General features: G+C 36.3%; 1 protein-coding gene across 2 annotated transcripts; it reads right to left on the bottom strand.

Annotated features, from left to right (window-relative positions):
* Positions 1-104: 104 nt before the first annotated feature.
* Positions 105-27,695, bottom strand: LOC113051946 (pro-interleukin-16). 2 transcript variants are annotated; one of them, XM_026216141.1, is made up of 23 exons: positions 27,682-27,695; positions 23,316-23,701; positions 20,649-20,761; positions 19,637-19,748; positions 17,955-18,110; positions 17,580-17,682; positions 17,140-17,288; positions 15,605-15,715; positions 15,411-15,525; positions 15,171-15,244; positions 14,273-14,492; positions 13,467-13,584; positions 12,618-12,750; positions 12,338-12,437; positions 10,704-11,212; positions 9,556-9,612; positions 9,162-9,258; positions 7,557-8,781; positions 6,058-6,244; positions 4,275-4,376; positions 3,125-3,371; positions 2,478-2,606; positions 105-1,704 (listed from the first exon to the last, which is right to left on the bottom strand). In XM_026216141.1, the coding sequence occupies exons 1-23, from the start codon at positions 27,692-27,694 to the stop codon at positions 1,538-1,540; spliced, it is 4,623 nt and encodes a 1,540-aa protein (XP_026071926.1). In that variant the 5' UTR covers position 27,695; the 3' UTR covers positions 105-1,537. The 2 variants fall into 2 exon arrangements, with proteins under 2 accessions (XP_026071926.1, XP_026071927.1); XM_026216142.1 differs by having other exon boundaries at positions 106-1,704; positions 18,000-18,110.

Below are 27,695 nucleotides of genomic sequence, written 5' to 3'. Positions count from 1 at the left end.
ATTTTATCCTCCTGGAATTTATTGGATGGTGAAAAGTGGGCTGTACAAGCCAGAATGGAGGCAGATGATTGGATGGGAGAATTCAAACAGTATGAGGGATTTGTAACCGGAGACAAAAAGAAAAGTCATATACTGTAAGAGGTGGAGTAAGTCAGTATGTTTTCATAATACATCCTTTTTCAAATCATGCAGTGATGGACCTGGAAATATGTATTGAAATCAGGTCATTTCTCATTTCATGTTGACTTCAAATATGTTTTTTTATTGTTTTTTTTTTTTTTATCTGTTTTTGCTCAATGCAGTTTATTGTATGTCCACCTGCCTTTGACTGTGGGACATCTGTGCACTGTTTGTTAATACCCAAAAGAAGCAAAAACGGAAGAAACTGCACTTTGAAAAACCCATTGTATGATTCTCTTTTTAGATTCTGTTTTCAGATATTAAAAATGACCATATTTATAATTTGTGTCATACTTTATTTGGACATTACAAGCCTTAAGAAATCACATGTAAAACATTTGTGCTGACACAATTTCAGTATATTAAGGCTGTTTGTAAGGGGGAAAACGACCAGAATATTAGAGGCACAGTACTTGTTCTTAACTGTCAAAATTGGATTCTGTTGATAATAGATTTTTTTTTTCTTCTAAATAACAAATTAAAATATTTATTATTTTTAAGCCTTTGAAAAACTAGAGAACTATATTGTTAGGGGGATCGTTTGGCAAAAAAACAAAAACAAAAAAAAAACAGGGGAAATATTCTATTTCTAATCTCTTGAAAACTTTGTGCCACAAATTAATTGCGACATGATCGTTACATTCTGCTTTGGTGAAATAGTGTAGAAATATATCTGACATTATTTACAGGCTTGTGCAAATCATTGCATAAAAACAGGCAGACTTGACTTTTTTTGTTATTTAAATTTTTTTATGAATCCCTGATTGTGACAGTAAAACAGTAGAATACCAGCTCAGTGATGCGCTATAAAACTCTGCTCAGAAAAACAAGCTTTCCTGATTATGTAGTACTACATCATACGGTGATGCACATGAGAGATGAAAGTCATACTGTCAAAATGCATTAATGGCAAAATAGAGCAATCAAGGCAACTGATCCCAGAAGGGTTACAACAGTCATGGAAAACCTGGAAATATCAAGGAATGGGATTCCCAGGCTTGCAAAACTCAGGAAAGTGGTGGGGAAAACCATGTTAATGTTTAGTGAAAACATTTTTCTTGCTCAACTCAAAAACTCTTAATTGGATAGAATTTTTTTTTTTTTTTTAATTTTTTTTTTTAATTTTTTTGTAATCTCTGTAAGAAAAGTTAAATAAAACTGGATTGGTTGAAAAACGTTTGGTCAAATCATATGGGAACCCAGCTTTTAAGAAATTTTGCAATATCTTGTAATGTCTATTATTTTTAGCAAGTGGACGCTGTCCTCTAGGCCTTAAATTAAGTTAATATAATAATTTAAAGTTGATTCAAATTTGGAATAAGTCCAGTATTTTCTTCTGGGTGCTTCTGAGTGGAGTTTAGCTCTGTTCACATTTTTTTCTCTTAATGAAGAGTGTAAATGGCCCATCATCAAGGCCTTTGATGAGTGTCCATGCCTCAAAGCGCGTGAGACCCTGCAGAGACGAGTCCTGTATCTGCAGTACCTCATCACCAGACGTCAGCCCCTTTTGCTCAGCATCACTCCCTGCCAGAGAAAATACAGTATAAACTTATATGATTCATGTTACAAACTGATTTGTAGACCCACATGAAATCTGATCCCACATAACTTCACAAAAAGATGTTTGCAGAATGGGAAAACCACCAATTCAGTTCTTCACACTCCCAACACCATGTTTGTTGGTTTATCAAATATTTTGATTATTTTGATTTTGCTTTCAGCTAACTGAAAATAATTAGATTTTGAAAAACACTTTTTGTCCAGAATTTTACAATCTGAAAATGTTTCACCTTTTTTCCAAAGAAACAAGCAACCTTGAAATAAACATGACATTTTCAAGCAGAAAGACTGAAATAGTATTTCCTTGTCAAGTGTATTATATAGTTCCTTCTTAGAAGAAAACATTTTTACAGTGCAGTAACCTAAACACAAATTTAGCATTGCATCACTTGCTCAACAATGGATCATCTGCAGTGAATGGGTGCCGTCAGAATGAGAGTCAAAACAGCTGATAAAAACATTTTGCTTCACAGGATTTTAACTGTAGGACTGTTGTGGCATGGGTTACTTGTGAATTATTGTGATGTATTTATCAGCTGTTTGGACCCTCATTCTGACGGCACCCATTCACTGCAGAGGATCCAACAGTGTACGAGTGATAGAATGCTACATTTTTCCAAATCTGTTCTGATGAAGACACAAGCTCATCTACGCCTTGGATGGCCTGAGGGTGAGTACATTAAGCAAGTTTAAATTTTGGGGGGAGTTTTTCCTGTAAGGTTCAGTCATAGTCTCACCTGTAAATATTCTGTTGACGGTTAGTGGTCTGTCTCCATTAATGGAGCCTTTTCCTCCCTCAAGACTAAATCCAACTCCACCTGCGTTCTTCTCCAGCTCGATTGTTACAACTTCACCTCCATCGTCCCCTAAGAGTCATTTGTGGAATCAAAAACCGTACAGAATGAATGTACGCATATTTTGCATATTTATATTTGTGCACTGTTTGGATAAGATTCATTTTCTAAAGGACATTTGAGTAACAATTCTTAAAATGCTGCATCCAGATACATCATAAAACCCAAAGAAAATAGTAAAAGACTAAATCCATAATGGCAGCACTAGACATTTGGCTTTCATTATAAATTATTGTGTAAAAATAAAATTCCATCAAAGTTATCTACAACTGTACATTTTCTCTGCATTTTCTATCAAAGTTGTGTACGAACAACTAATGTGTTGGATATGGATAGAATTAGTACGTTTGTGAAACATGAATCCTCAGTGAAAACTAGTCCAGTTTTTTTATTTGACTCTAGTCATACAGTTTTTTTTATTACACAACATGTAGCTCTTGTAACATTCCTGTATTGTTTTTGTGCCCTATCAAACGTTGCCATTAAACATTAAAGCCATCTCTGTGCTGACGTCAGTGATGCTGGCTCACCTGTGACACTGCTCTCTGCCCCGCTGCTGCAGCTGGACTCAATGTTAGTGCCTTCCTTCCCTTCTGCATCTTTGTTCTTGGACACCACTATCACCGCTTGCTTCATGTTGCGGGCCTGCCTGAGAATTGCCGTGGCATCGTTGTGTGTGATGTTTTTTAGTGTTTGGCCGTTAATGGACAGCACCTCATCTCCTTTTTCAATGGTCCCCTCCTGAGCAGCCAGACCACTGGGGAACACCCTGTGAACCTGAAGGAAGACGTTTGGGTACATATACAGTAAATAAAATGAAATATTGTTTTGTTAGCATTAACTGTATACATTTTGCATTTACAGATACAGTGGAACCACTGCGCATTTGTAACTGTATCCTAAATTATTCTAAAAGTTTAGGGTCAGTATGATTATTGGAAAGAAGCCTTTATGCTCACCAAGGCTGCATTTATTTGGTCAAAAATACTATATTTAATTACTATTTAAAATAACTGTATTCCATTTGAATAGATTTTAAAATGTAATTTATTCTTGAGATGCAAAGCTGAATTTTCAGCACCATTACTCATTACAAAAAAACTCTTATTATTATCAATGTTGAAAACTGTTGTGCTGTTCATTTCAATCTTTTGTAACATTAATGTATTTTTAATGCATTCTTGCTGAATAAAAGTATTATTTAAAAAAAGTGAATTTTTTTCCTTGTACAAGATTGTAAGAAAACACGATGTCAATTTTTTTTTTTTTTTCATACAAAAAAAGTGCATGATGATATTCACTGTCAAGCTCAAAAAAAATGTCCTCAGAAGTAGTGTACTGTGACATACGATTTTGGCTAAGAAACAGACCAAAATTATCCCTTCTGGTAAAGATTTCACATTTCATGTGCAAAAATAAATGTGAAAGCATAGGGATCGATTTTTGTCAGTGACATCAAATCTTTCTTAATTGAGTGCACACATGAATGAGATTTCCAGAGGTTTTAAAGCTTGGATATTCTACCCAAAATCTTAATTTGTGTTTCAGGGAAGCAAGAAAGTAATACCGATCTACTTGTGTGCAAATGATGACAAAATGAAAGAGGCTGTGTCTCCTGTTGACAGGTGAAGTAGATGAGCTGTGGTGTGGGGTTTATGGAGATAAAGAGACGTCACTCACTGTAGTTGCTTTGTTCTCCAGATCAATACCGCCAGCAATGCTGAAACCCAAGCCAGCTCCTTCTTCTTTATGGAGAATCACAACGTGGATGTCTTCCAGTTGCTAGTGGACATTAAGAAATCCAAATCAGCCTTATTCTGTGGTTCAAAAACACTTTTGCAGAACTGCATTTAGCATAGCAGTTATTCTGGAACATGCTTTGTAAAGAACAGCTGCCTCAAGGATTTGGCGGGCTGAATCCTGTTCCCACTCTATTACATCATGCAGTTTGAGAGAAATATAGAGAAACTGCCTTCCCTGGTGTTAAATAGCACATAAGCATCTCATTAATAATTATTATGTCAAAATCACATGAGCATCTGGCACTGTCTTAAAAGATGACACTTGTCTAAACATAATTCATTTGAATGTAAATATAACTTTGTAACCAAAGTGTCCTCAAGTGCAAAGCCTGATTTTAAGGCACACTTATTGAATTTGTCCTGGGACCTCAGCCAAAAAGGCCAGAAATGCATCCCAAATTGTGATTTTAGGAAGAAATTGTTTCACTGAGTATGTTATGTATCAAATCCAAGTCACACATGGCCTTATGGGATAGTAAAGTCTCCACTCCAGAATCCCAGCAGAAGTAGCAGGTAATCTGGTATTTATATTTGCATATGGTTTTATAATATTGCTTATTCAAACAAATTCGACGTAAACTGTTTTTATTTTTATTTAATTTTTTATCATACTCTATATTATTTATAAGAACTTCCAAAGTGATTTGATCATTAAAAAAACTTTTATTTAGTTTATTTATTTATAAATACAACAACAACAAAAAATATATATTATATTAAGATCTTGAAAGCCTTAGTCTAGTTGTTAGAGTTAAAACTATCCTGTGACGTGACTTGCTAAACTCCATCTGAAATGACTGAGAGACTGCATAGAAAAATCAATTGTCTCACCACAGTACCATATAAAAAAACTATAGAAAAATCTGTAGCATTTTATTTTACAGTCCTGTTCCTCGTGTACATACTATGTACTTATTATAGTAATTACAATAACTATGTAATAACTAGGTCCTAACCCTGAACCTACCCCCAAACCTAACCCTACCCCATGTAGTTACGTTGTGTTACCAGAACTTTCTTAGATAAATACACTGTAAGTTCACTATAAGTACATGTTAGTACACGTATTGTAAAATAAAGTGCAACCGAAAAATCAAAAACGATTCTTTGATTCACTAAATCCATAATGCAACCCTGCTAACTACACAAATATAGCTAACCAAATATAGCTAACCACTATTGACACTTCCTCTTTTTCTGCATTTTGCTTCTACAGCATAAAGCACCTTATGTCTAAAGACCTGTTAACAATGTATATTGCCTAATTAACCTGAAGCAATATAGACAGCTTTGTTTAACTGAAGAGTTGATTGGTCAAGGAAATGGTCATAAATGCAAAACAGTGCAGCAAAATGCACCCAAGAAGGAGATTACAACACTGCTGTGCCAGGAAGTCCCATTCTTGACCAAGAGATGCATGTTTTATTATATATTTTCAACTCAGTTAGCAAAAGAGCTTCAAAATGTAGCAGCACACAAAAAAAAAGCTCACTGACCTTTAAGAGGACTTCATTTTTGCTGTTTTGTTATAAAGAACCAATGATTCCTCTGTCACACCTCTCATACATATTCAGGTTTGCAGAGCAGGATATGGAAGTAATCAATGCTAGATAATAGCTAACAGCATGTACTTTGTTGTATCAAACCAGAGCATAACCCACCCTTAGGGTTTCTTCATCCAGATCCTTGACTTCCTGGATCATCTGCTGTATCTCCTGTGGTGGAAGGGCTGAGATCATGGACTGGGCACAGACATCAGAGGCTGAAGTGAGCGGTCGTTCAGGTTTACATTCTTCATTCTCGCACTCCTCCCCTCTCTCGATGGTACGCTCTCTCAATTTTGCCAAGCTGGAGACCAAATATAATAAGTTAGCTTGATTGAAAGTGCTACAGTACCACTGCTCCTGGAGGATGAGCATCATGCAGAGTTCAGCTCCAGTCTTAATCAAACACACCTGAACCAGCTAACCAAGGTGTTCAGAATTATTTGAAAATGTGTCTTGGAGCAGGGTTGTAGCTCTCTAGGAAGGTGTCCCTGCCCTGACCATTGGTTCCCAACCACGTTCCTGCCCCTTCAATATTGCACTTTTTGAACATCTCCTTTGTCTGACACACCCATTTCAGGTCTTGGAGTCTCGACTAATGAGCTGGTGATCTGAATCGGGTGTTACAGAATTCATTAAGGAGACATGCAAAACGTAGATGGTGAGTGGGGTATGGCTCCAGGAACCACTGCCTCCGCAGCCCCCTCGACTACCTTTTGGGACACTGCCAAGGCAAGGTTGGTTTCTAGAGCAGGGGTGTCCAATCCTGCCCCTGGATATCTGATGTCCTGCAGAATGCAACTCAAATTTGTTCCTACACACCTGCATGAAAGTTTCTAGTAAAGGATCTAAATACCTTGATTAGCTTTGTCAGGTGTGTTTATTTAAGGATGAAGCGAATCTCTGCAGGACAGCAGGCCTCCAGGAGCAGGATTGGACAACTTGGGATTGGGACACACTATACCGTTTTTAAAACTGGTTGACAGCACAGACTTAAAGACAGTTTCAACCAAAGTTTAACATTATAATTCTCAGAATGTGCATACTGCGCCTAGCCATGAAATTGTGTCAAGCCTCGAACCGGGCCACCCCCCTTCCCCCTGCCCAAATCGAGCTTAAAATCTTCAGTTGTGTGGCCAGCCTTAGACTTTTTCGAACTACAAGCTAATTTTATGTTCCACTTGCACATATTGTGGCCAGTTGACTAACATATCACCACATTTATCTGTAGATAACTTTAGCTCGAATATGCATGACAGGAAATAGTTTTTTTTTTTTCTAATGGTGATACAAACTAGTATGAGAACTTAGAAGATATTAGCATGAAATGGTCTGTTCTTTGTGACTAATTCAAAAGAGCTGCATTTCCACTTCTTGTTTCATTTAAAACAGATTCCAGAATGATTCAAACCTCTGCAATGCCTTTATAATGCAGCCTGTTCTCAACATGAAAGAAGTTGACATTGTTGGCTTCAGTCCCTGCAAGTGATCTTATCCCCTACATTCAGCCAACACAACACTGCACAGAGTGTAATTATACCCCAAATGCTTTCATCTTCCAAGCGCATTTGTCCTACAACGTTTTCAGTGATAATATGCTTGGATAAGTTGCATACCTTACAGAGAAACCCTTTTCGCTGTTCTCTAGTGGTGTTGAATGTGGGGGGTTTTCACCAGGAGAGTCTTCCTCTAGTAGGTCGTCAATAGAGGATTCTAGTGGGGCGCTCCAGGGGTTCCCAAACCGAATGCAAGGAGACTGTGGCAGGGATTGCATGGACCGCATCAAAGCATTGGACACTTGGTTGCTGAAGGACAAGATGATCCCTAGGCTCTCCCCGTCAAGGCCGCTTGAGTTGGGGGCTTCCGAAGAGGGACTGAGGGGTAGACTCCGGGTCCTCAAGCTCGCTGCATGAGTTCCTGCACCTTCGTTTTTTTCTGCAGGACCCTCCTTTGAGCTGCTCGATCTCCTCGGGACGTGGCTTGACAGGGACAAATCGTCTTGAGAAGTTAAGGGTTCTTGCTCAGTCTCTGTAGCAGGTGGAACCTCTTTTGTAGAGTCAAGAGCAGGTTCCTCAGCAGTTATCGGCTTACAGGGCTCTGAATTCTGAGAAGCTGATTGTTTTTCTTCCTCTGCAGGATGGGGCTCTGAAATGATATCTGAACCGATGGAAGCTGGTTGCTGCGTTTCTTCTTTTGGAGGTTGGGTGGTGGCTGAAATTGTTGGTGTAGACTGGCAGTCATCAGTATTGTGTAAGTTGCATGTGGTAACTTTAGTTCTCCCTGCACTGCTGTAGTCTGCAGATGAGGTTTTAGCAGTCTTCTCCACTGGAGGAAGTGATGCAGTTGGGGCCAGTCGCCTGCTTGGCCTTTCAGATCCATCTGGACTAGAGAAAGTCTCAAATGAGTTGATCCTTTGCCTGATTGACGAATTGGCTCCCGATGAAGCGGCCCTCAGACTTATCCCAAAAGTCCTGGCAGTATCTTGACTCCTGAAATCCGGATGCTTCAAAGCTTCTGTTATCGGTTTCCCAGACTTAATGTTCTTAATGCTCTGACGTGCCCATGCAGACTTTGGAGCCACCGGGGGGCCTTTTTTGACATTGGGAGATTGCTCAGGTTTGGAGTCTGAGGTGGTGTTAGTGGTTTCAGAGGCAGTGCCGTTAACCTCACTATCTCCATTAAGGTCACTCATGGTTTTGTAGCAGTATGGCTGGTTCTCTGGACTGTCGGTCAGCTTTACCCAGGGGTCAAGTGGCTGATCTGTACTGACCTCCAAATGAGCCTGACGTATCAGGCCGACCCGCTTACTTGGACTACACACTTTATATGTGGATTCTGGACCTGTAACATAACAGTGTTCACGTCCTTTTAATTTTCTTTTAAATGGGCTTTCGAATAGAGAAGTGCAAAGTGAGAACTAACTCGCATGCTGCCTCACATCCAATATTTGTCACAATTGTTTTATTTTCATTCAAATATAGAACAACTGTAATATGAATGTTTAAATGAAAAAATAAAAAACCTTTTTTAAAAAAACTTGCTATACAGGAACTTTCTGGCATCAGATGGACTACGAAATGTAAAGTCTCAGCATTCATGTTTTGAACTTACTCAGAATAATATAAAATAAATATCTAAATCGAAGTTATGCAACATACATGACATGTTTTTATTTTTGTTATTTAACACATCAGTAGTAGGTGTATTTCAGGTTAACATACCTCTGTGCTGTCTGTCCCCTCTCTGTGTTGAGACTCTGTTACGCTCAGAGATACAGGCAGATGGTTGAGTTCCGACTTCTGCGCATTCAACCACTTCCTGTCACAAAAACAGAAAATCGTTGGCTGTGTTTGAGTCTTACAAAGAATTCGAAAAGGTGTAGAAATGCATCCGGCATCATTTCGTCATGCATCACAGTTGCGTACAGAAACCCAGGCATATTCACACGCTATAGCCATGCCTCATGCCAAACACCCGAGCATTTTAATACCTGAATCACACATATGACAAAAAGCTGCACTATTGTGCAAATAAATGTTTCAAACAATTCAAACAATTGTCAGTGAACAGTGATATGAACATGTACAGAAAGAGGGAGCATTAATTTCTACGTACATTTTTAAACAGAAGCCTTGAGATCTTTCTCAAAGCCCTGTATAGACTGCAGAAAAACTAGATGCATGTGGAGAGACAATAAAAAAATGGATGAGGCAATATAAGATTTTAAATAATGATAAGCACTGTAAAATTTATGTCTATTTAGGCATAAATGTATATATTTCTTAAGTAAATATATATTAGTATGAATAAAATACATTTGTGAATATATATACAAGTGCATGTTTTAGATCAGTACCCATTTTTCAAGTTTTTCATAACTGGGTAGTTTATGTCAATATGATCCTATGGTGTGACAAATTATGGTGTGAAAATATTCGCTGTAGTCTGAGCACCTAAATACCTCTTGTTTCATCTTATTGACCCCCTGTTATGGTACATTTTTGTTTGTAGAATAAATTAAACCAAATGAATCAAATAATGCATTTCTACAATGACATTGACTACTGAAAATTTATTTTTATTTTTGTATATTTCTATATTTAAAACTAGATAATGCCAATGTATTTAAACTGTAGCTTTCGTATTGTTAATTTTGACACATTTCTGTTTTACACAGATCTTAATGAGGACAGTCACCCTGTTGAACAATTTCCTCATTTTATCAGAAATGACTTCATATAAAACACAACAATGGACACACACTGTTATGTTTATATATAATTTTCTATTTGCTTTCCAGTCAGATCAATTAAAAAAATCCAGTCAAACAACATGAGGAAAAAAAAATGAAATGCCATTTTTTTTCTTTGATAAATATTACAGCTTGGACATTTATTGTGCAAGATGTTCTCATGCATTACCCATAAAAAAAAAAATTGCCAATAAGGCAAGGGTTGCAGTTAAGCCAATCATGTCTTGAATTACTCGGCTACCATTTATGGGCAATGCATCAGTCTTACAGTGAAAACGACCTACTTGTATAGTCTCTTCGACAGAGAGCAAAAATTCAGTAGTATGATATGCAATGCAATGTGTAGATTTAAACCTGTATATAATTAATTTACTGAGCATAACCTTACTGACATATGTATTGCTCTGCAAAACTACACAAGGAAGAGAAAAAGAAATAAACATTGTAACTGAGCCAAAATATTCTTTGTTTATATAAAAATGTTGCATTTCATAAATGTGACTTGCCCTACCTGGCAGTTGCTTTGCGACAGCAGCAGATCTCCCTCTTTCACTGGTGAACCTCGGCTAGAGCTGCTTGAATCAGTCAGCACTTCCTGACTGCTGACTTCCTGTCGTCTGCAGTACCTCCATGGCTGGTTTGTTGCTCCTTGCATAGAGCTCCTCACCACACCTGCATGCACATCTAATGTTTGTTGTCCAGTGAAATTCATTGGACATTTACTGGGGATGTTATAGTCGTCATCGGTGAATGAGGCTGGAGACAGTGTGTAATTAAGTGAAGTTTCACTGTTGGTTGTTAAAGAGACGTCCATGCTCTGGACTCTGGAGACGTGCTCCGGCTCCAGGAAGGATTGAGTGGTGAGGCTGGCCGGTATACAGCGCTGGCTGTAGCCTCCCTCACTGCACGATCGGATCATGGGTTTCTGTGCTCGTCTACAGGTCTGCTGACTCGTGCTCCGGTCCTGACAGCGGATGCACTTCTGTCTGCTGTGAGAACAGCCATCGGATCTCTTCAGACCTGAGATCAGATAAAGACACGTCTAAACCAACTACTGATTTCCTTCACAGTAGAAATAATCATGGACAAGTTAATTTTGTAGACACTAAGCATACATGACACATCTGAGTCTTTAATTCATGTCCAGGGTTCCAGCACTTTTTGACCTATGGATTTCCATGAGTTCATAATTAATAAATTAATTGAAATAATAATTATAATTTATTAAAGTGTCCATTTAGTGCCAATCATTTTAACTGGATTTAAATTATTATCATTATTATACAAACAAATTGATATTTAAATCTTGACTGCACAGTTTATTTGTACTCTACACAAACACTTACAAAATACAATATCTAACAGAGTATTATAATATTTTAGATATATTTTTATGATTAATATGATTAATTATTATATTTTTGTGTTATATATATATGTATATATATATATGTATATGTATATATATATATATATATATATATATATATATATATATATATGTATATGTATATATATACACACACACACACACACATATGCAAATATTTATACATATATAAAATAATAATAATTATTATTATTAATAACTTATTTCCTTTGAGGTCTGGTAATCTAAAAATCAGATAATTTCCATCCATTTCCAAGTTTTCCATGACTGTAGGATCCCTTCAAGTCCTGTTATAAATGATGATGTCTCAGGTGGGCAATTTTATTGTTTGCAATATTTTCATCTATTTTTTAGTCCAAGTCATGAGTCTCAAGTTCCCACTTCTATGTTTACACTATAACTAAAACAGTGTTCAACTTGGCCTGTTTTGCACATGTATGTAAGCAGCATTATTTTCCAGTAAATCTAACTAAATCCAAACACAACCTCCTAATGCTAAGATGCATTACTTTTTGTGGTCCTCATAATATTAATTAGATTTACTGAAAATGTTGATCCACTTCTGGTAGCATTAATAAAAGAAGTACGCAGTGACCCCGAAATCACTTGACTTGCTGCATACAGTAGATCTACAGTAACAGTTGCAATTACGCTGCAACATTACTTAAAAACTGCAGATGCAGGATGTGTGAAACAGGCCTTGGAAATGAGTGTCACAAGTTGATTTCAGAGCAAACTAAAGATCAATAACTCACTGCTGTTACATCCGTCCATACTCCACTGACTCCTGTCTCTCCTCAGTCTCCTGTGCTCCACCGCCTGAGCGATGGCCTCTTTCAGCTGCTGCTCAGAAACCTTCAAACACATGCAATTTTATGTTTTAGCACTCTATGACAACTTAGAGCTATGAAGACAAAAGTTGACTGATCACAGCCACAGTGAAGTGTTAATTGTTTTAGCACAGCTTTTGTTAGTGTGACTTAGTAAATCTGGCCTGTGAGAATCTCTACATGTCTGAAAGGAAAGCAGACCTACTTTTGGGTCGGGGTGTCGACTGATGATGATCTGAACCGGTCCTGGGCTGCACTGACTCAGAACCGTGTACACATCGTTCAGCGTCATGTTGCAAACCACCGTGTCATTGATCTCCATGATCTCATCGCCACATCTGACAAACATTCACATAAACAACTTACTACCACCCCAGCAACTGCACACATTATTACAACATTTCACAACGCTGCAGTTTGGTTCCTTTTAAATAACCAACTCATGAAAATAAAAGAATGTTGCCATGAATAACACAGTGTGCAGTTTATATAGGCCTTTTCAGCTTAAAGCATCTTAATATTAAAGTAAAACATTGTGGAAGCTTCCCTGCCTGGAAGTAACCTCACAACATCAATTTAACTAGTTTTTGCTTTGATAAAACCAGAGCACTTTACATTGTTGAAAAGAGCTTATCCAACACTCTTGAACAGTTTGCCACAACTTAATTTCATTAAGTCCAATCCATTTATATTGTAAACTTTAAGTTAACTCAATAATTTTGTGTTGAGACTACATATATATCGTTTTTGTTGACCTAACTAACTGGGCAGTGGATCTGTAATTCCCAGCATGCTTTGCTAAATCGAGATTATTAAGATTAGTCAAACTTTCTGAATGGAGAAAATAGTTTGAAAGGGTGCATAGAAATCTAGAAAGCTAGAGGCAGGTGAGTGTTTATCAATGTTGGAGCAAAACTCTTCAGGACTGTGAATCTCTCCTGGGCCGACGTTGGCCATCCTTGCTGTAGACTAAGGCCATTTAAATTAAGAAACTGTACCAAAGCCAACACTAGCATCTCATATGATCTTTGTCTGTTTTATTGATGTGTCATACCTTAGTCGTCCATCCATGTGGGCCACTGATCCTGGTGACAGCGTGTGAATGTAGATTCCCGGGCAGCTGCCAGCTGAAGGTACACAGCACAGGCCAATTCCTAAACCTACACCAAACTCTGGGAAAACGCAGAAAAGACTCGTTTAGAATTACATTTTTACATTTTCTTCTCCGATGTTTGTAGGCATCATAATCCATTACAATAACATATGATTTTAGCAGGGCTTTAACCAGCAAGTATTAGAAATGGCCAAACTGTCCCCTCCAATATGTAATATTTAACCAAAAAAGTCATATTTTCAGCACTCGTCAGCGTCGAAATGGCCGAGCTTCCAGCGCAGCGGAGCTTCAGTAAAAGAGTGCGGGGTAAGATTTTCTAAATATTCCTAGACATGAAACATTTGACCTTTTTTTATAATAAAAATGTCAAATGACCCTGTAATATCCAGTGATGCAACCTACTGTACTCAACTCATATGAATGATTTTCTTTCTACGGTGAAACACCAAACAAGCAACTCAATTCTAGTCATTTCTACTATGCAAATATAGGCACTAAAGCCTTCAAGCTTCAAAAAGCATGATAAATCATCATTACAATATCATAAAACAAGTCCACCTTTGCATTGTATAATACTCTTCTTCTGTCACACAGTAGCTTTGCATGAGAATTGCACTGAATTTGAATCTTATACATTTTTATAGCCTTGCACAGTTTGGAAGGCTGATTGACTAAATATTTCACGGCCATTGTACTACTGTGTATGTGATGAACAGAACGTTGATCACTGAGATTTGGATGCTCACCCTTCTGCAGCGTGATCTCCATCATGATTCTGTCCTGGGCTTTCGCGGGGTTATTTAGGCAGTCATAGTCTCCCAGATCAGCACTGACTCGACTGATACCAGTGCTGGAGCTCAGAGATCTGGATCGGCATAACTGAGACACCTGGCCATGGCTGCCCGGCACGGCACCCATCCGCAGACTGGTCCTCACCACCAGCGTTAACAAACCCTTCTTCACTTGCTTCAGAAAGACAAACACAGTTTATTACTTGTAAAACCTGATGGTTTAATTATAGATCGACATATTGTCTAAGTTTCAGGTTAAAAATGGGTAGCTATGATTGTTTTTTTTAGAATTACACTGTATTGTAACTGTTTTGTAAATTTTGTTTTTCATATTTTTTGCACATTAAAATTTTTTATATAAATATTATATAGAATATATATTTAAAAAAATATATAGATAGATAGATAGATAGATAGATAGATAGATATATATATGTATGTATATAGAATATACATTTATTTATATAGAATAAATAAATAAATATATATATTTATATAGAATATAAAAAAATTATATATATATATATATATATATATATATATATATATATATATATATATATATATATATATATATATATATATATGAAGCTGAAATAAAATATAAATATTAAATGGAAAAAATAAATAAATATACACATAAATGTAAACATTTATTTGAGGTTAAATATGTTTTTTTTCCACTTACAGTTAACCAATTAGAGTTTTTAGTGTGGCAATTTACTGTGTAATTTTTATTTTTAAGTTATATCAGCCATCAGCTCTTAAAACATCCCATTAGTCTACCAATATACATATGTTTCTTTGGTAGTTCAACTTTAAAACATGAAGCCATCCAGGTGAGGTTACTAACTTTAAACTTGTGTAAGGCATCTTCATGGGTCATGCCGTGCAGAGATTCACCATTCAATTCCAGTATCTCATCTCCTGTAAATCAGAAACTGTAATATAGTTTTTTTTTTATCCTTTTCTGGGTAATGCTGCTGTGAGTGTTGATGGGGAAAGCTTCATGTTGAACTAAGTGTCTGGATAGATCTGGATAGATATACTCATGCATTACAAATTACTGTGATATTTAATTTAATGAGTCCACCTTCCTGCAGTCTTCCATCAGCAGCCGCTGCACCTCCAGGAAAGATGGTCTTCACGTAAATCCCCATTGGGCCACACATGCTGTCTCTTCCTCCTACTATACTGAATCCCAGACCCTGGAATACCGGGAACAACCATTCATATATTAAAAATTCAATGCAACATATTCTTTGCTGCATATATGTGTGTGGATACCTTTCCATGGCCCTTCATGAGGACGATGTTGGAGATGATGAAGGCCTGTACGCCACTGCAGGAAGGGACCAAGTGTGCTGCACTTAGAGAGCGAGATGGTCTAACCACAGCCTGCAGAGACCAGAAAGAGCACAAATAATGTGGTAAGCAGGTCAAGGGCCTATATTCAGGGCCAAAAAGGATGATATGAGATGTTTTCATTTCATGAAATTCTGCTACACAAAGCAGAAGTAGTCATGGTGTATTTGAGTTAGATGTGCCATTCCCATGACATTCATTAAAAATAGACACTTTACTGATGTGGAGAGGGAAAGCACTTTGTAGAGAGCACTTCTAGAGAACGAGAGATGCTTTGAGCACTTACTGCAACAGCCATTTATTTGATTACTAGTATGATGATGACCTTATCAAATGAAATGCAACAGCTGAAAGATCAGGCATTCACCACTCACTGCTGTTCTCTCATCTAGAACTGTTCAGTCCTGAGCTAAACAGCTGCACTACTAATTTATTTCAGTGGAAACACCCACTACTTATTCACTAACCTTCCGCAATCCAGTATAACCAGGCACTTTGGTATAATTAAACTCATTTTCATTCTTTTTCGCAGTGAAGTCCTCCACAACCTTACACTCACAATCGGCCTGCAAGATGAGGGACTGTGCTAGACACATAGTGATCAGCACGGTGAACTTGTTTGTGTCACTTGATTTATACTGTGCAATAAAAATGTTGAGATTTTTTTTTTTTACATCTGGTATAACGGACACAATTGAAAAAAGAATTTAGAATTGAGCATTTGATTTTATAATTAACCACTTATAATCATTTAAAAATTAAAAAAATAACATAAAACATAATAATAACATAAAACGCAAATACTTTTAATTTTATACTTAAAGCAATATATATATATATATATAGTGTGTGTGTGTGTGTGTGTGTGTGTGTGTGTGTGTGTAATTTTGACCATACAAGTATTGTTACTGTAAATAAAGCCTAAACATATATATATGGAAAAGCTAATTTTGAATATTAATAAATACTGTAATAGTAGCTATAAATAACACATGACCATATGTTATCGTTTTAGACCATGACAATTTCTGAATGACCAATTTTTGCAGCTTAGTTTAAATAAATAATGTCGGCAGACATGAGAGAATACTTTGTATTAATATGATCATATTAATATGACCTGTTTTTTATTATAAAAGAGCAACTAACATTAAAATAAGTTCAACTTAAAAAACAAATATGGAAGACAATGGCTACCATAAACTGTTTGGTTGCCAACATTCTTCAAAATATCTTCTTTTGTGATCAGCAGGAGAAAGAAACCAAATCGCTTTTATATCACTTTCCTCTTTGAATTCACACACTCTTTTCCTATTAGTCTATACTGTAAAGCAGCTTTGACACAATCTGTATTGTTAAATGCGCTATTCAAATAAAGGTGACTTGACTTGGCTTTATATATCCATTTAATGCAACCAAAAGAGTCCAGATTCTGTGAGCGTCGCTCCATCTCTCACCTGTGGAATGCTATGAGGGATTTCCAGCTGCTGAGAGAGAGACTTCCTGTTTCCGTAAAACCCTGCGCTAGCGTGAGCAGGACACGGGAACAGCTCTGGTGTCTTCATAATGATGGTATCCAAGTCTCCGATCCAGTACGGGTGAACACCTGAAACCATGTGGATATGTGAAGTTACATAAGACGTGCTCTCGATGTTGGACAATCTGAAAAACAGTCCGAGTCCGAGCAAAAAAACATGTGTTCACATCTTCTCTGCGATGAGTTTATGACGTTATGTAATGAAGAGGCTGCTATTCTTCAATGCATTGGGAATAGCACAATTAAATGAAACTACTGTTTAAAAATCAACACTGAGAGATTCACTGGGATAGTGCTATGACTCTTGCATTGAGTTGAAGGTGTCTTGAGTTGGCTTGTGTTCATGCAGGTTTGTCTCACTGGTGGAGTTGGAGCGAGATCTTTTGCATGACGTCTCTTGGCAGCTCTGATCCTCGTTGTCGATGTTCTTGCTGTCATCGTCTGAGACCTTAATAACTGGCATCTGCAAACACACACATGGTATTAGTATGCTAGGAGAAACAGTATATAACTGTAATGTAATAACACTTTATAATATTACTCTTTTTACTGTGCCTTAGTTAATAAATGCATCATTAATGAGCATAAGAGATTTAAAAATATATATATTTTTTTAAGAAAACATAAGAAACTGGCATCTATAACACATCAATTTCACTCATACTAACCACCCCTATTTCAAAACAGAGAAACATCTGACCCTTATTAAGCTAAAGTTCACAAAGATCACTGAACCTGAGGATTTTCCAGCTGAAGGGAAAAACAGGGTTTGCTCCGCACCTTCAAGTTATTGTTGTTTCCCATTGCCTCCTTTTCTCCAAAAGCGTAGCCAAGCTGGTCTGATTCAGTGACATTAGCGGACAGAGCTCTGCTTTCACATGGAGAGAAACCCTGCAGTGCAAACAACAGATAAACATGCCATGACTCTCCTCAAAGTCTGAATGGACAATGCCAAAAACCCTGTACCATTCTGTGTCTCTTTTTCCGTCCTGAATTAAATTAGTTTCTGCTGCATCTGGGATCTGCTTAGTGTCTTGAATGGATTCTGTGTTGGTTAAAGTCTGTTTAATCACATTTGACTTGTGCATTTCAGATCTGTTTGAAGAGAGGTCCAACCAAGTCTGCTTAGATGGTTCTGTGATGTTTGCTAAGGTAAGCATCACTATTGTTTTTTTTTTTTTTTATACTTTGGGTCAGTGATTTGATGAAACCATAACTTGTCTCACACCATTTGCACTTTGGAAAATAAGTACATTTTTAATTGTTTAAGTGACATACAATTTTCATCTGGTATATGATAAAGGCTAAATAATAACATTTTACATTAAAACAGGTTCCAAGCCATATCTAGCAAATTTATGGTGGGCTCTTTTGACTGATGCCAGTAAGTAAAAAACTGGCCAAAATGTATTTAAATTTATGTTTTAAACATTGAAGTTCAATTAAATGTATATTTAAAAATATATATATATATATTTAGTTTTAACGTTCATATACCAAAATATATTTCAGGGGCACGAAAATACATTTATAATCAGTAAATACAAAATACATTTCTAATTACAGTAGCCTTAATTTAGGCTAAATGAAACATAAATCAAGCAAAGATCCACAGTATATTCACAGTATATTTATGTGTGTGTGTGTGTGTGTGTGTGTGTGTGTGTGTGTGTGTGTGTGTGTGTGTGTGTGTGTGTTGCATGTGCGAGAGAGAGAGAAACAAAAATAATAAATAAATAAATACATTTTTGGAGAGCATTGTGTTATTTACAACAGATTAAGTATTTCTTTAAATGTGAGATATATATTTTCTTAAACTAAAATACTGTATAGAGGGCAAAATATATGCTTTTAATAAATATACATAAAAGTGGCCAAAAATATGTATTACTAGAAAATATATTTGCATATATTTTAAAACATATGTTAACAAATGTTTTGGCTATTTTTTGTATATTTTGTATATTTTGATATTATATCAAAATGGTTAATTTTACTGAAAAGAATCAAGCAGTTATTAAAACTGTTTCAGCCATTTATAAAGTCCCTATACTTTTTTCCAAAGCAGTCAATTTCATAAATTTTTTCCAGTTCACTGATTAGTTTAAGTATTTCTGTAATATGGCTACTTGAAACCAATCTCAACTAAACAGCACAGTCATTTTGACTTTTCAAACAAGAACAATAGATGGTTTGCTCAGAGAAATAGACCTTCTGATTTTGTAAAGCAATGTGCGCCTGCTTACAGAGGCATAGCTGAGTTTGTAGGAGTGTAGGAGTTATTTGGGTTCTCGGCCGGTCGTCTGACATTTTCAGAATGCTTAGAATAGACGTTCATCTATTCCCAACCCACAGAACTGGCCTCAGATCAGATCAGAGGAATGTTTTTAATAGACACACAGCTGATAAAGTCTTACTTCAGTCTTCAGCACAGGCCTTTTCTCTGGATCTGCCTCCAGTTTTGTTGGATTGTTTATAATCTGTCCGTTAAATGGGGCAAGTCTGTCTCCAAAGTAGATATACGTGTCCCTAGAGACAGAAAACAACAGAATATGTGCATTAAGGCACTTACGTTTATGCTGTTACAGCAGAGCTGTGTGTATGTGTGGTGCATGTTTACACACTTGCATTTTTCATGGGAACATGTGAATAGGACATGAGTTCAACAATAAGAATGGTGTGGGTCTTATTTAAATCATTTAAGAGTTTTTTTTAATCATTATTATTCATATTTTACTACTATTAATAATAGGAAGAAGAAGAAGAAGATTATTATTATTATTATTATTATTATTATTATTATTATTATTATTATTATTTATTACAATTGTATTACTTTCAATTAAAATGTATTTGTAACAATATTATAATTATGTTTGTTTCATGTAAATAACTTTATTTTGAGTTCCACCACACAATTATTATTATTATTTAATAGGAAACATTTTAATTCATTTCAATGAATTACTGTTTATAAAAAGTACTGTTTTAATAATTTGTATTTAATTTTTTTTATTTAATGAAAATAATTTTATTTAGAGTTCCTCAATACACTTCATTTGTTCTTTTTATTCTTATTCTTATTTTATTATTGAACTATTTTTTATCACTTTTAAATATACAATTTTTATAAATAATATTTAACTTTTAATAATAATAAGTTATTTTTGCATATTTGTCTTGTGAGAAAATATCAGAGCCAGAGTGTAAACATTTCTGTAGGATTTATTTTTAATTTAAATCAAAGATGAAATAAACACTGAAATAGTAATTATTGTAAAATGCACTACAATTATCTTTGCAATTAACTGTTTTTACAGTGTATTAACTATAAAAATGCTTCAGTGAAATGACCCAGCAGAAAGATCCTTATTGTTGAACCCTGTGTTTGGAAAACATATAAACCAGTCGGAATGAGCTGATTATTACCTGTGTAAATCTCGTCCAACAGTAGCACCACTGTTGCCGGACTGAAGTTTGTTATCACCCACTTGTAGAGCCTCTTCCCGTGTGGCGACACACATTCTCCAGAAACTGCTTTCCTGTTTCAGAGGAGCCATCAGATCAGGCAGACAAGGCACTACTATTCCTCCATATAAAAAGAGCTGTTAACAACCAGAAATATCTACGGTTTGACAGCTGAGGTAAATATGACCATAACAGCTGTGCTTTATTAGACCATGAACCACATCTGTGACCCTTTACAGGCCCTACTATAAAGAGCTGCAATGTTTCACCAAATTAACTAGATGAGTAATAAAGATTGGCACTGGCTCGTTTTACCGGGGTAACTTCATATATACAGGGCTTAGGAAACAAAAATCATCATGATCAAAACTGCCAAGTGCTTATAAAATATTCACTCCCACTTTTGCTGGAAATATCATAATAACATACTCATACTATTTCTGCAGCATGCAGTATGTTTGCTCTGCACATTATGCAAATGTTGTGTATGCATGCAATATTCACGCAATCATTTGTGAAACACTGTATCCCATAATGCAATATGGTTGATTTGACCTTTCATTTTCAGTCTGATGAATAAATCATTTGGCTGCGATCTTGATGTTATTTTACCTTAGTACCAAGGATACCTTACCTTATATAAAATTATATATATATATATATATATATATATATATATATATATATATATATATATATATATATATATATATATATATATATACATATATATATATATATATATATATATATATATATATATATATATATATATATATATATATATATATATATATATATATATATATTACTTGACTCTGTATAATGCATATTAAAGCAGTGTTTATAATGCTTTGTTTACTGCGGTAACCAAGGAAACGCTGTATCGCTGCTGTTCCATAAGTGCCACCTGCTGGCAGAGAGCGAATCTGCTTCCCAATCAACCCATCTGCTGTTTTTGTTTTGTGCAGATGTTTCATGTAGCATAATTTCACAAAATTTAAGTCAGACCATTCTGCTTCAGATTTCAGAATAATGCAATCTAATTTAGATTAAAAACTGCTCATGCAGCATGAATGCAGAATCTTTGATTGGATCATGATTAAAATCCAGTGGTTGCCTCTAATTGAATGGAAAGAGCACAGGGTAAGCCTTAGTTTATTTAAATGAAGAGATTTAATTGGATTGTATTATTGGAATGTAATATTTATTTATTTAATTTGGCATACGTTATATAAGTTTCACAAAGAAATGTTCAATATTTTGTCCAAGCATTAATAAAATGACATATTTTAATTTAGAATGTGTCTTGAATCTCATTTTGCAAAATAGAATAAAAAAGGGACAATATCATATCGTGAAATTAGTAGGATGAATTGTATCGCACCATGAGTTGAATGAATCTTTACATGCCTAGTTATAATGAACGGAAATAAAAAAACCTTTTTGAGCAGTGAGTGGATTGTAATTACTGCCTCTGATTGGCCACTGCGTTTAAGAAATCAACAGATATGTCTGTTATTGGCTACACTGTTCATCTAAATTGCTCTAGGTTGAACTTGTATTGGCGATCTTTTCTAATATAGAACTTGGTTTATTTCAGTTATAACATGGGTTGTTACTGTTTTGGTGTTGGTGTCCGTTCTTGTCTAAATTGGTTGATCTTGGCCAGATTAAGTTATGCCACATGTCAATCATCTGGCTATATCATTCCTTTCAGAACATAGCTTATCTCTTATTCATAAAGTCCCAGCAGTGCCATTACAGAGTAAATGTTGTGACAGTGTTGTGCAAAGGTCACGTGGTATTTTATCAGTATGTTATAAGACTTCACATGAATGTCCTGTGTGAGCTGTATAAGTGCTGCGTTCTGTGACCCTCTGTATCACAACAAGCTCTCTTTTGTGCAGGAGTAATGAGCTGGGCAGGACCACAGAATCTCCCAACACACCAGCCATGTGAAAATGATTCATTTCCGCAGGAGACATCCCTGTGATCCAGGCAGGCAAGCCAGATTTAACACTGCATGGAAAACTTTTGAGAAATACTCTGGCATGAGCAGATATCATCACCATGATACAATTTCTAAAAGTTGTATAGGTCTCCGTCTCGTATTACACATTGTATGATTACTGCACTGAATTTTTGTCCATGGTCATTTGTAATGTAATGCAATGTGATACAATAACTTATTTTGTATTATTGTGCCATCATCTATTTAATAATTTATGTTTTCTTTCCTTTTGCCCATTTCTTTGGTTTGCAATGTACTACATAATAAACAAACTTGCCTTACAAATATATAAACACTACAGTGACTGGCAAACACATATGTTTTCTTCTATGCAATCCAATGCAATGCCCTGAGCTGTAAAGAGGTTCCACTACTTTTAATTAATTCATGAATTAGGCCTAAACTGTTCCCTTTTAAGTCTGCTAAATGCATAAATGTAACTGTATATAGCAACCCAAATTATTCACAATTGAAAAAAGAGTCATAGAAACCTAAATACAGCTCCTTCTACATCTGACATAAGTTCATTCTATCTGTGCAGCTCACTTCTGTGATGTCATCCCAGGCAACCAATAGGAAAACTCTGCTGGTGTGATCTCATCAGTAACACATACCTTGATGGAGAAGGACCTCCTCATAGTTCTTTTGGGGCCCTCGTGAGGTGCTTGGACACTGACGCTCCTCGTAATGTACTTTTCCGAACTTCCCACTGGCCCTTCCAGTGGGTCCCAGTGGTGTTTCTCCTCCAACCCTGAGTCCCAGGGCTCACGGTACCTCTCTTCTGGACTGGACGCGTCCTCATTGTTGCTGGAGCTGCAGATGATGAGCGACCGTGACAGGATGGCCAGTTTCTTGGAGCGCAGTCCCGGTTTGCCCCTCTCCATCCTCTTGGTTCTCCTCCTGTGATGCTGCTGCTGGTGGTGGGAGTTTCTCAGAGGCAGGATGGCCACAGAGGGAGGTTCTCTCCCAGGATGCATCACTGCTAATGGAGCGGGCCGCTCTGCAGAAGAGAGAAATTAGAAAATTCAGTTAGGAGTCCATTCTTCCATCCTCCTGTGCCCTAAGTGTTCTCAGAAATCACAGAGGCTACAGATGAAGATAAAAGACCACTTCGTGGCTGATCCATGACGGGGGGAAAAGAGAAGTTATTGCCCAATGACTGTGAGTTTTTTTTTTTTTTTTTTTTTTTGGTAATTATTATTATTATTGTGTGCATTCAAAATCAGGGAAATATATACAGCTGAAGTGGACTGCACAGACATGAAGGGATAGTTGACTGTAAATAGAATAAAATAAAAATAGCAAAAATAAAATTAGAATGGAATACAATAGAAATAGAAACAATTCTGACATTGTTTACAGTTGTAAATAAAGATTACTGAAGTGCATTTTAAAAGAAAATACTATTTTAGTCTTCACTTAAATATTTCATTTTATTCAATGACAGAGTTTTCAATAAGAACAAAAAAGCACCATACGTCACTTAGGACTTGGATCTGACTTGAGGGTTGGTAAATAAAGACAGAAATTTTATTTTTGGTTGAACTGCCCCTTTAAGACATTTTGATTTTGGCTCTTCATTTAAATGTAAGATTATCAATTGTATCTTTCTAAATAGAAAATGCAATCAAATCATACAAATCTCTCAAATGCAAACAGAAATAATCATTATGAGCACAATATTCATGGTTTTGTTGTTTTCTTTCCTTACAGGCATGACAGGATCCGTCATGCATTATAAATGAGTGGCTGCACATACATTACCAGTCATGTGAGATGAGCTCATATTCATGCTGACATGGGGGAATATACTGTGACTGCTGGCGTCTAAACTGTGATGTACTTTGGTGAGAATGAAGTCATAGTCACCTGGTGGTGATAGTGAGCATTACTGCACCAAAAGGAGAAGATTTCATGACCTCTCAGATATTCATGCATTATGAAGTTCGCTCAGTCAGTAAACCTGCATTGGAGTCAGCAGTTATTTCCTGATATTGCTCCTATGTACTGCACAGATGACACTCAAGCTTTAAATGTGAGGGGCGGTAGATACAGACAGATCAGGTAAATAATATCTGACATAATTACTTTATCATGGTAGTTTATTGATCATGGCAGGATTCATAAAATTCACTCGCTTTATCGTTTCGTTTTACTCGTTTCGGCTTCAGTCCTTCAGTAAAAGGTGGGGGTGGGGGGTGCTCTCGTGTGGGTTAGGTTTGATATCTTTGGGTGAACTATCCCTCAACTATGTTCTGAGGCCAATATATAGTCATAACACATTCTCTCCATCATCTGTCAAACATTTATTTGACATTGGATCCACATCACTTTTAAATCAATCACTTATATGGAAAGACATGACACTCAGTATCATTCAGACCGCTCATATGAGAATTAAAACATTTCCCCTGTCTGACAAATGAGACAAACCTCGACAAACAAGACTTTATGAGAGCAGCTCCCACTTCTGGCCTCCTGGGGTGGTGGGGGTCTTGCTTGCTACACTAACCATAGTTTAACCATGGGACACACATAACTTCTTCTTCTTCACTTCACTTTAAACACTACATTACCCAGCAGCTCTTTTGTTCTCTCTGGCACTGGTTGCCACATAAAGTCCCAAGTTCAAATACTGACAAATGACTCTAGTGTCCACGAAGTGTTCTAAGGTTCTGGTGCTGCTGAAGTTTGACAGGGTAATTAGTCTACCGAGAGAGCTTTGTCTGGGCTCGTTAGCAGCTTGGATCCTGTTGCACTGAACAGTGAGGCTCTTTTCCAACACCTAGCGAGCTGCTTAGTTACATAGACGGCATTTAAAGTAATCATAGACGCGCTGCTGATGTGAAAGATGTTCAGAAAGGTAGGCAGAATGATTATTCACAAGTCATTCTTTGTCATGTCAACAAGAAACGCACGTCAAGACACTAATGCTGCATGCATGTGCTATTGGAAAATTCCCATTTCCCAATTATGAAGTCATGGTTATGAGCTTGTCGCATTCAAGGGCTTTGTTGTCGGAAAGAATAAAATGATTCATCGCGCCAGACAGTCTATTTACACGCTATTTAACACCTGAAGGCAGCATAAAAGCGTGTTAACCATGGAATCTGTAATTTTAAAGTTTGGATTTATCTATTAAAAGAGATGTGAATGTGACCGTTCAGTTCACAGAGCAAGGAGATTTTTAGCGATTGAAACCTCGAGTTTCACTTTGTTTCTCACATCAAGCTATCACATATTTTTGAATGGTGCATGTTGTTTGGTATTCTGTTATTGCGCTTTTTGTTATTTTTGGAATCAATTATTTTGACTACTTGTAATAAAACAGTATGGCAAAATACATTCAAGATGACAAATGAAGTGAGAGAAATGCTTTAAATCATAAATATACTTAGAATTAATTCTTCAAACAGAGCCTGTGTGTTTGTGGGGTCTTGCACAAGCTAATTCTGTTTTTTCTTAATGGCTGTCTGCACGTATCACTGAGATGAATGGTTATTCATGAGGAAAAAAAGCCTTGTGCTTGCCTTCTTTAGGCCAGAGCAAAAGTAGCAAATCTGCCAACACTTCTTGCAATCACTGAGATCAGCTCTCTGGCTGATAGTCTACATTTACTTTATTCATTTAGCACACACTTTTATCCAAAGCAACTAACAGATGAGGAATGAAAACAAGAATTTTTGTAAACATTTTAAAACTAGTAAATTGTAAATTGTTTAATATGATCCTTTAAATAAAAATAAAAGTGAAAGAAAATGCAAAAAAAATTTTGCACATTGCAATATTGTAAATTAATGTGATCTGAGCTATGCATTTTATGTACCTCCAAGAATAACTATGTTTGTAGTGTGTAAGTTAATGTTATAGTAAAAAAAAAAAAAGTAAACTGACCTAAAATGGTAAGTTTTAAAGGCTTGTTCATTCTATTTTTTGTCATTTGCAACATTATTTTCCAACTGTGCAGAATATAATTTGCAGTAATTTCAGTGGCACCAGTATGAAATCGTTTCCCGTTTGAAATGTGTTGACCTAAACATTGATGTAATGGCACAGAGCCGTCATACTGTTTAGTTTAAGTTTGAAAGACTTTTGAAAGAAAAAAAGACTAAAAATAACACTGTTTCATGGAAATGATGACCTGAAATGATGATTAGACAGAAGTAGCATTTAGATAAACAAATAGCCATTAAACCTTTAAGAAAATGTATTTGTTTGTTAGTTCCTGTCCTCCCTGTTGATCAGACGGCCTTTATCAAAAACAATACAACTGAATTATGCATGAAACATAATAGTGGTTGCCAGGGTGCCCTTGGTGGTTGCTAGGGTAATTATTGATATTTGCAAACTAACTGAATAGCTAGTTTAACTCTAGATTGTTTTGTTTTCACTTTCCCCTTGTTTATTACCCCTCTCTCTTAAACACCTCTGCCATTGTTTATGACCGTATAAACAATTCCTGTTTTAATCGAAAAGCATTTGTCAGATCCCAGCAAGCAGAGTGTTTGGTTTTTAAAATCAAACCATTTCCATATTATGCAATGACTAAAAGCCTTCCCAGCAAACCCCGCATTCAATTATTCTGAGACACAACTTTCAACTTTTTTATAATGGTAATAAATTATATGTATGCTCAGTATGAATCAGCGCATATTATGCGTCCACTGATGCATTGGGCAGACTGCATGGTTTTAGCTGGGACCACGTTGATGGATCTGTCTCCATCCGATCTAATTATGACAAACATTAGCGTCTGGAGTTCAGGGACAGTATCAAAGGAAACATGCACAAGCTCTGGGATACGTGTGCGGCGATTGCATGCAAAGCTATTACATCTGCATTTGTTTGGTTGATGCCGTTTAACCTGATATGGTGCTTAACTTATGTGTGTTTGTGTCTAAACATCTGTTTCTGAGCTCTGAGTCAGGTGTGGCTAAACGTAGCATGTAAGTTTCCACCGAAGAGGAATGAAAGACTCACCAAAGCTGAGCATT

Source organism: Carassius auratus, chromosome 32 (genome assembly GCF_003368295.1).
Source record: "Carassius auratus strain Wakin chromosome 32, ASM336829v1, whole genome shotgun sequence".
NCBI classification, from domain to species: Eukaryota; Metazoa; Chordata; class Actinopteri; order Cypriniformes; family Cyprinidae; genus Carassius; species Carassius auratus.
Note: the sequence above shows the minus strand (reverse complement) of the source record. Positions and strands in the feature narration are given on the sequence as shown.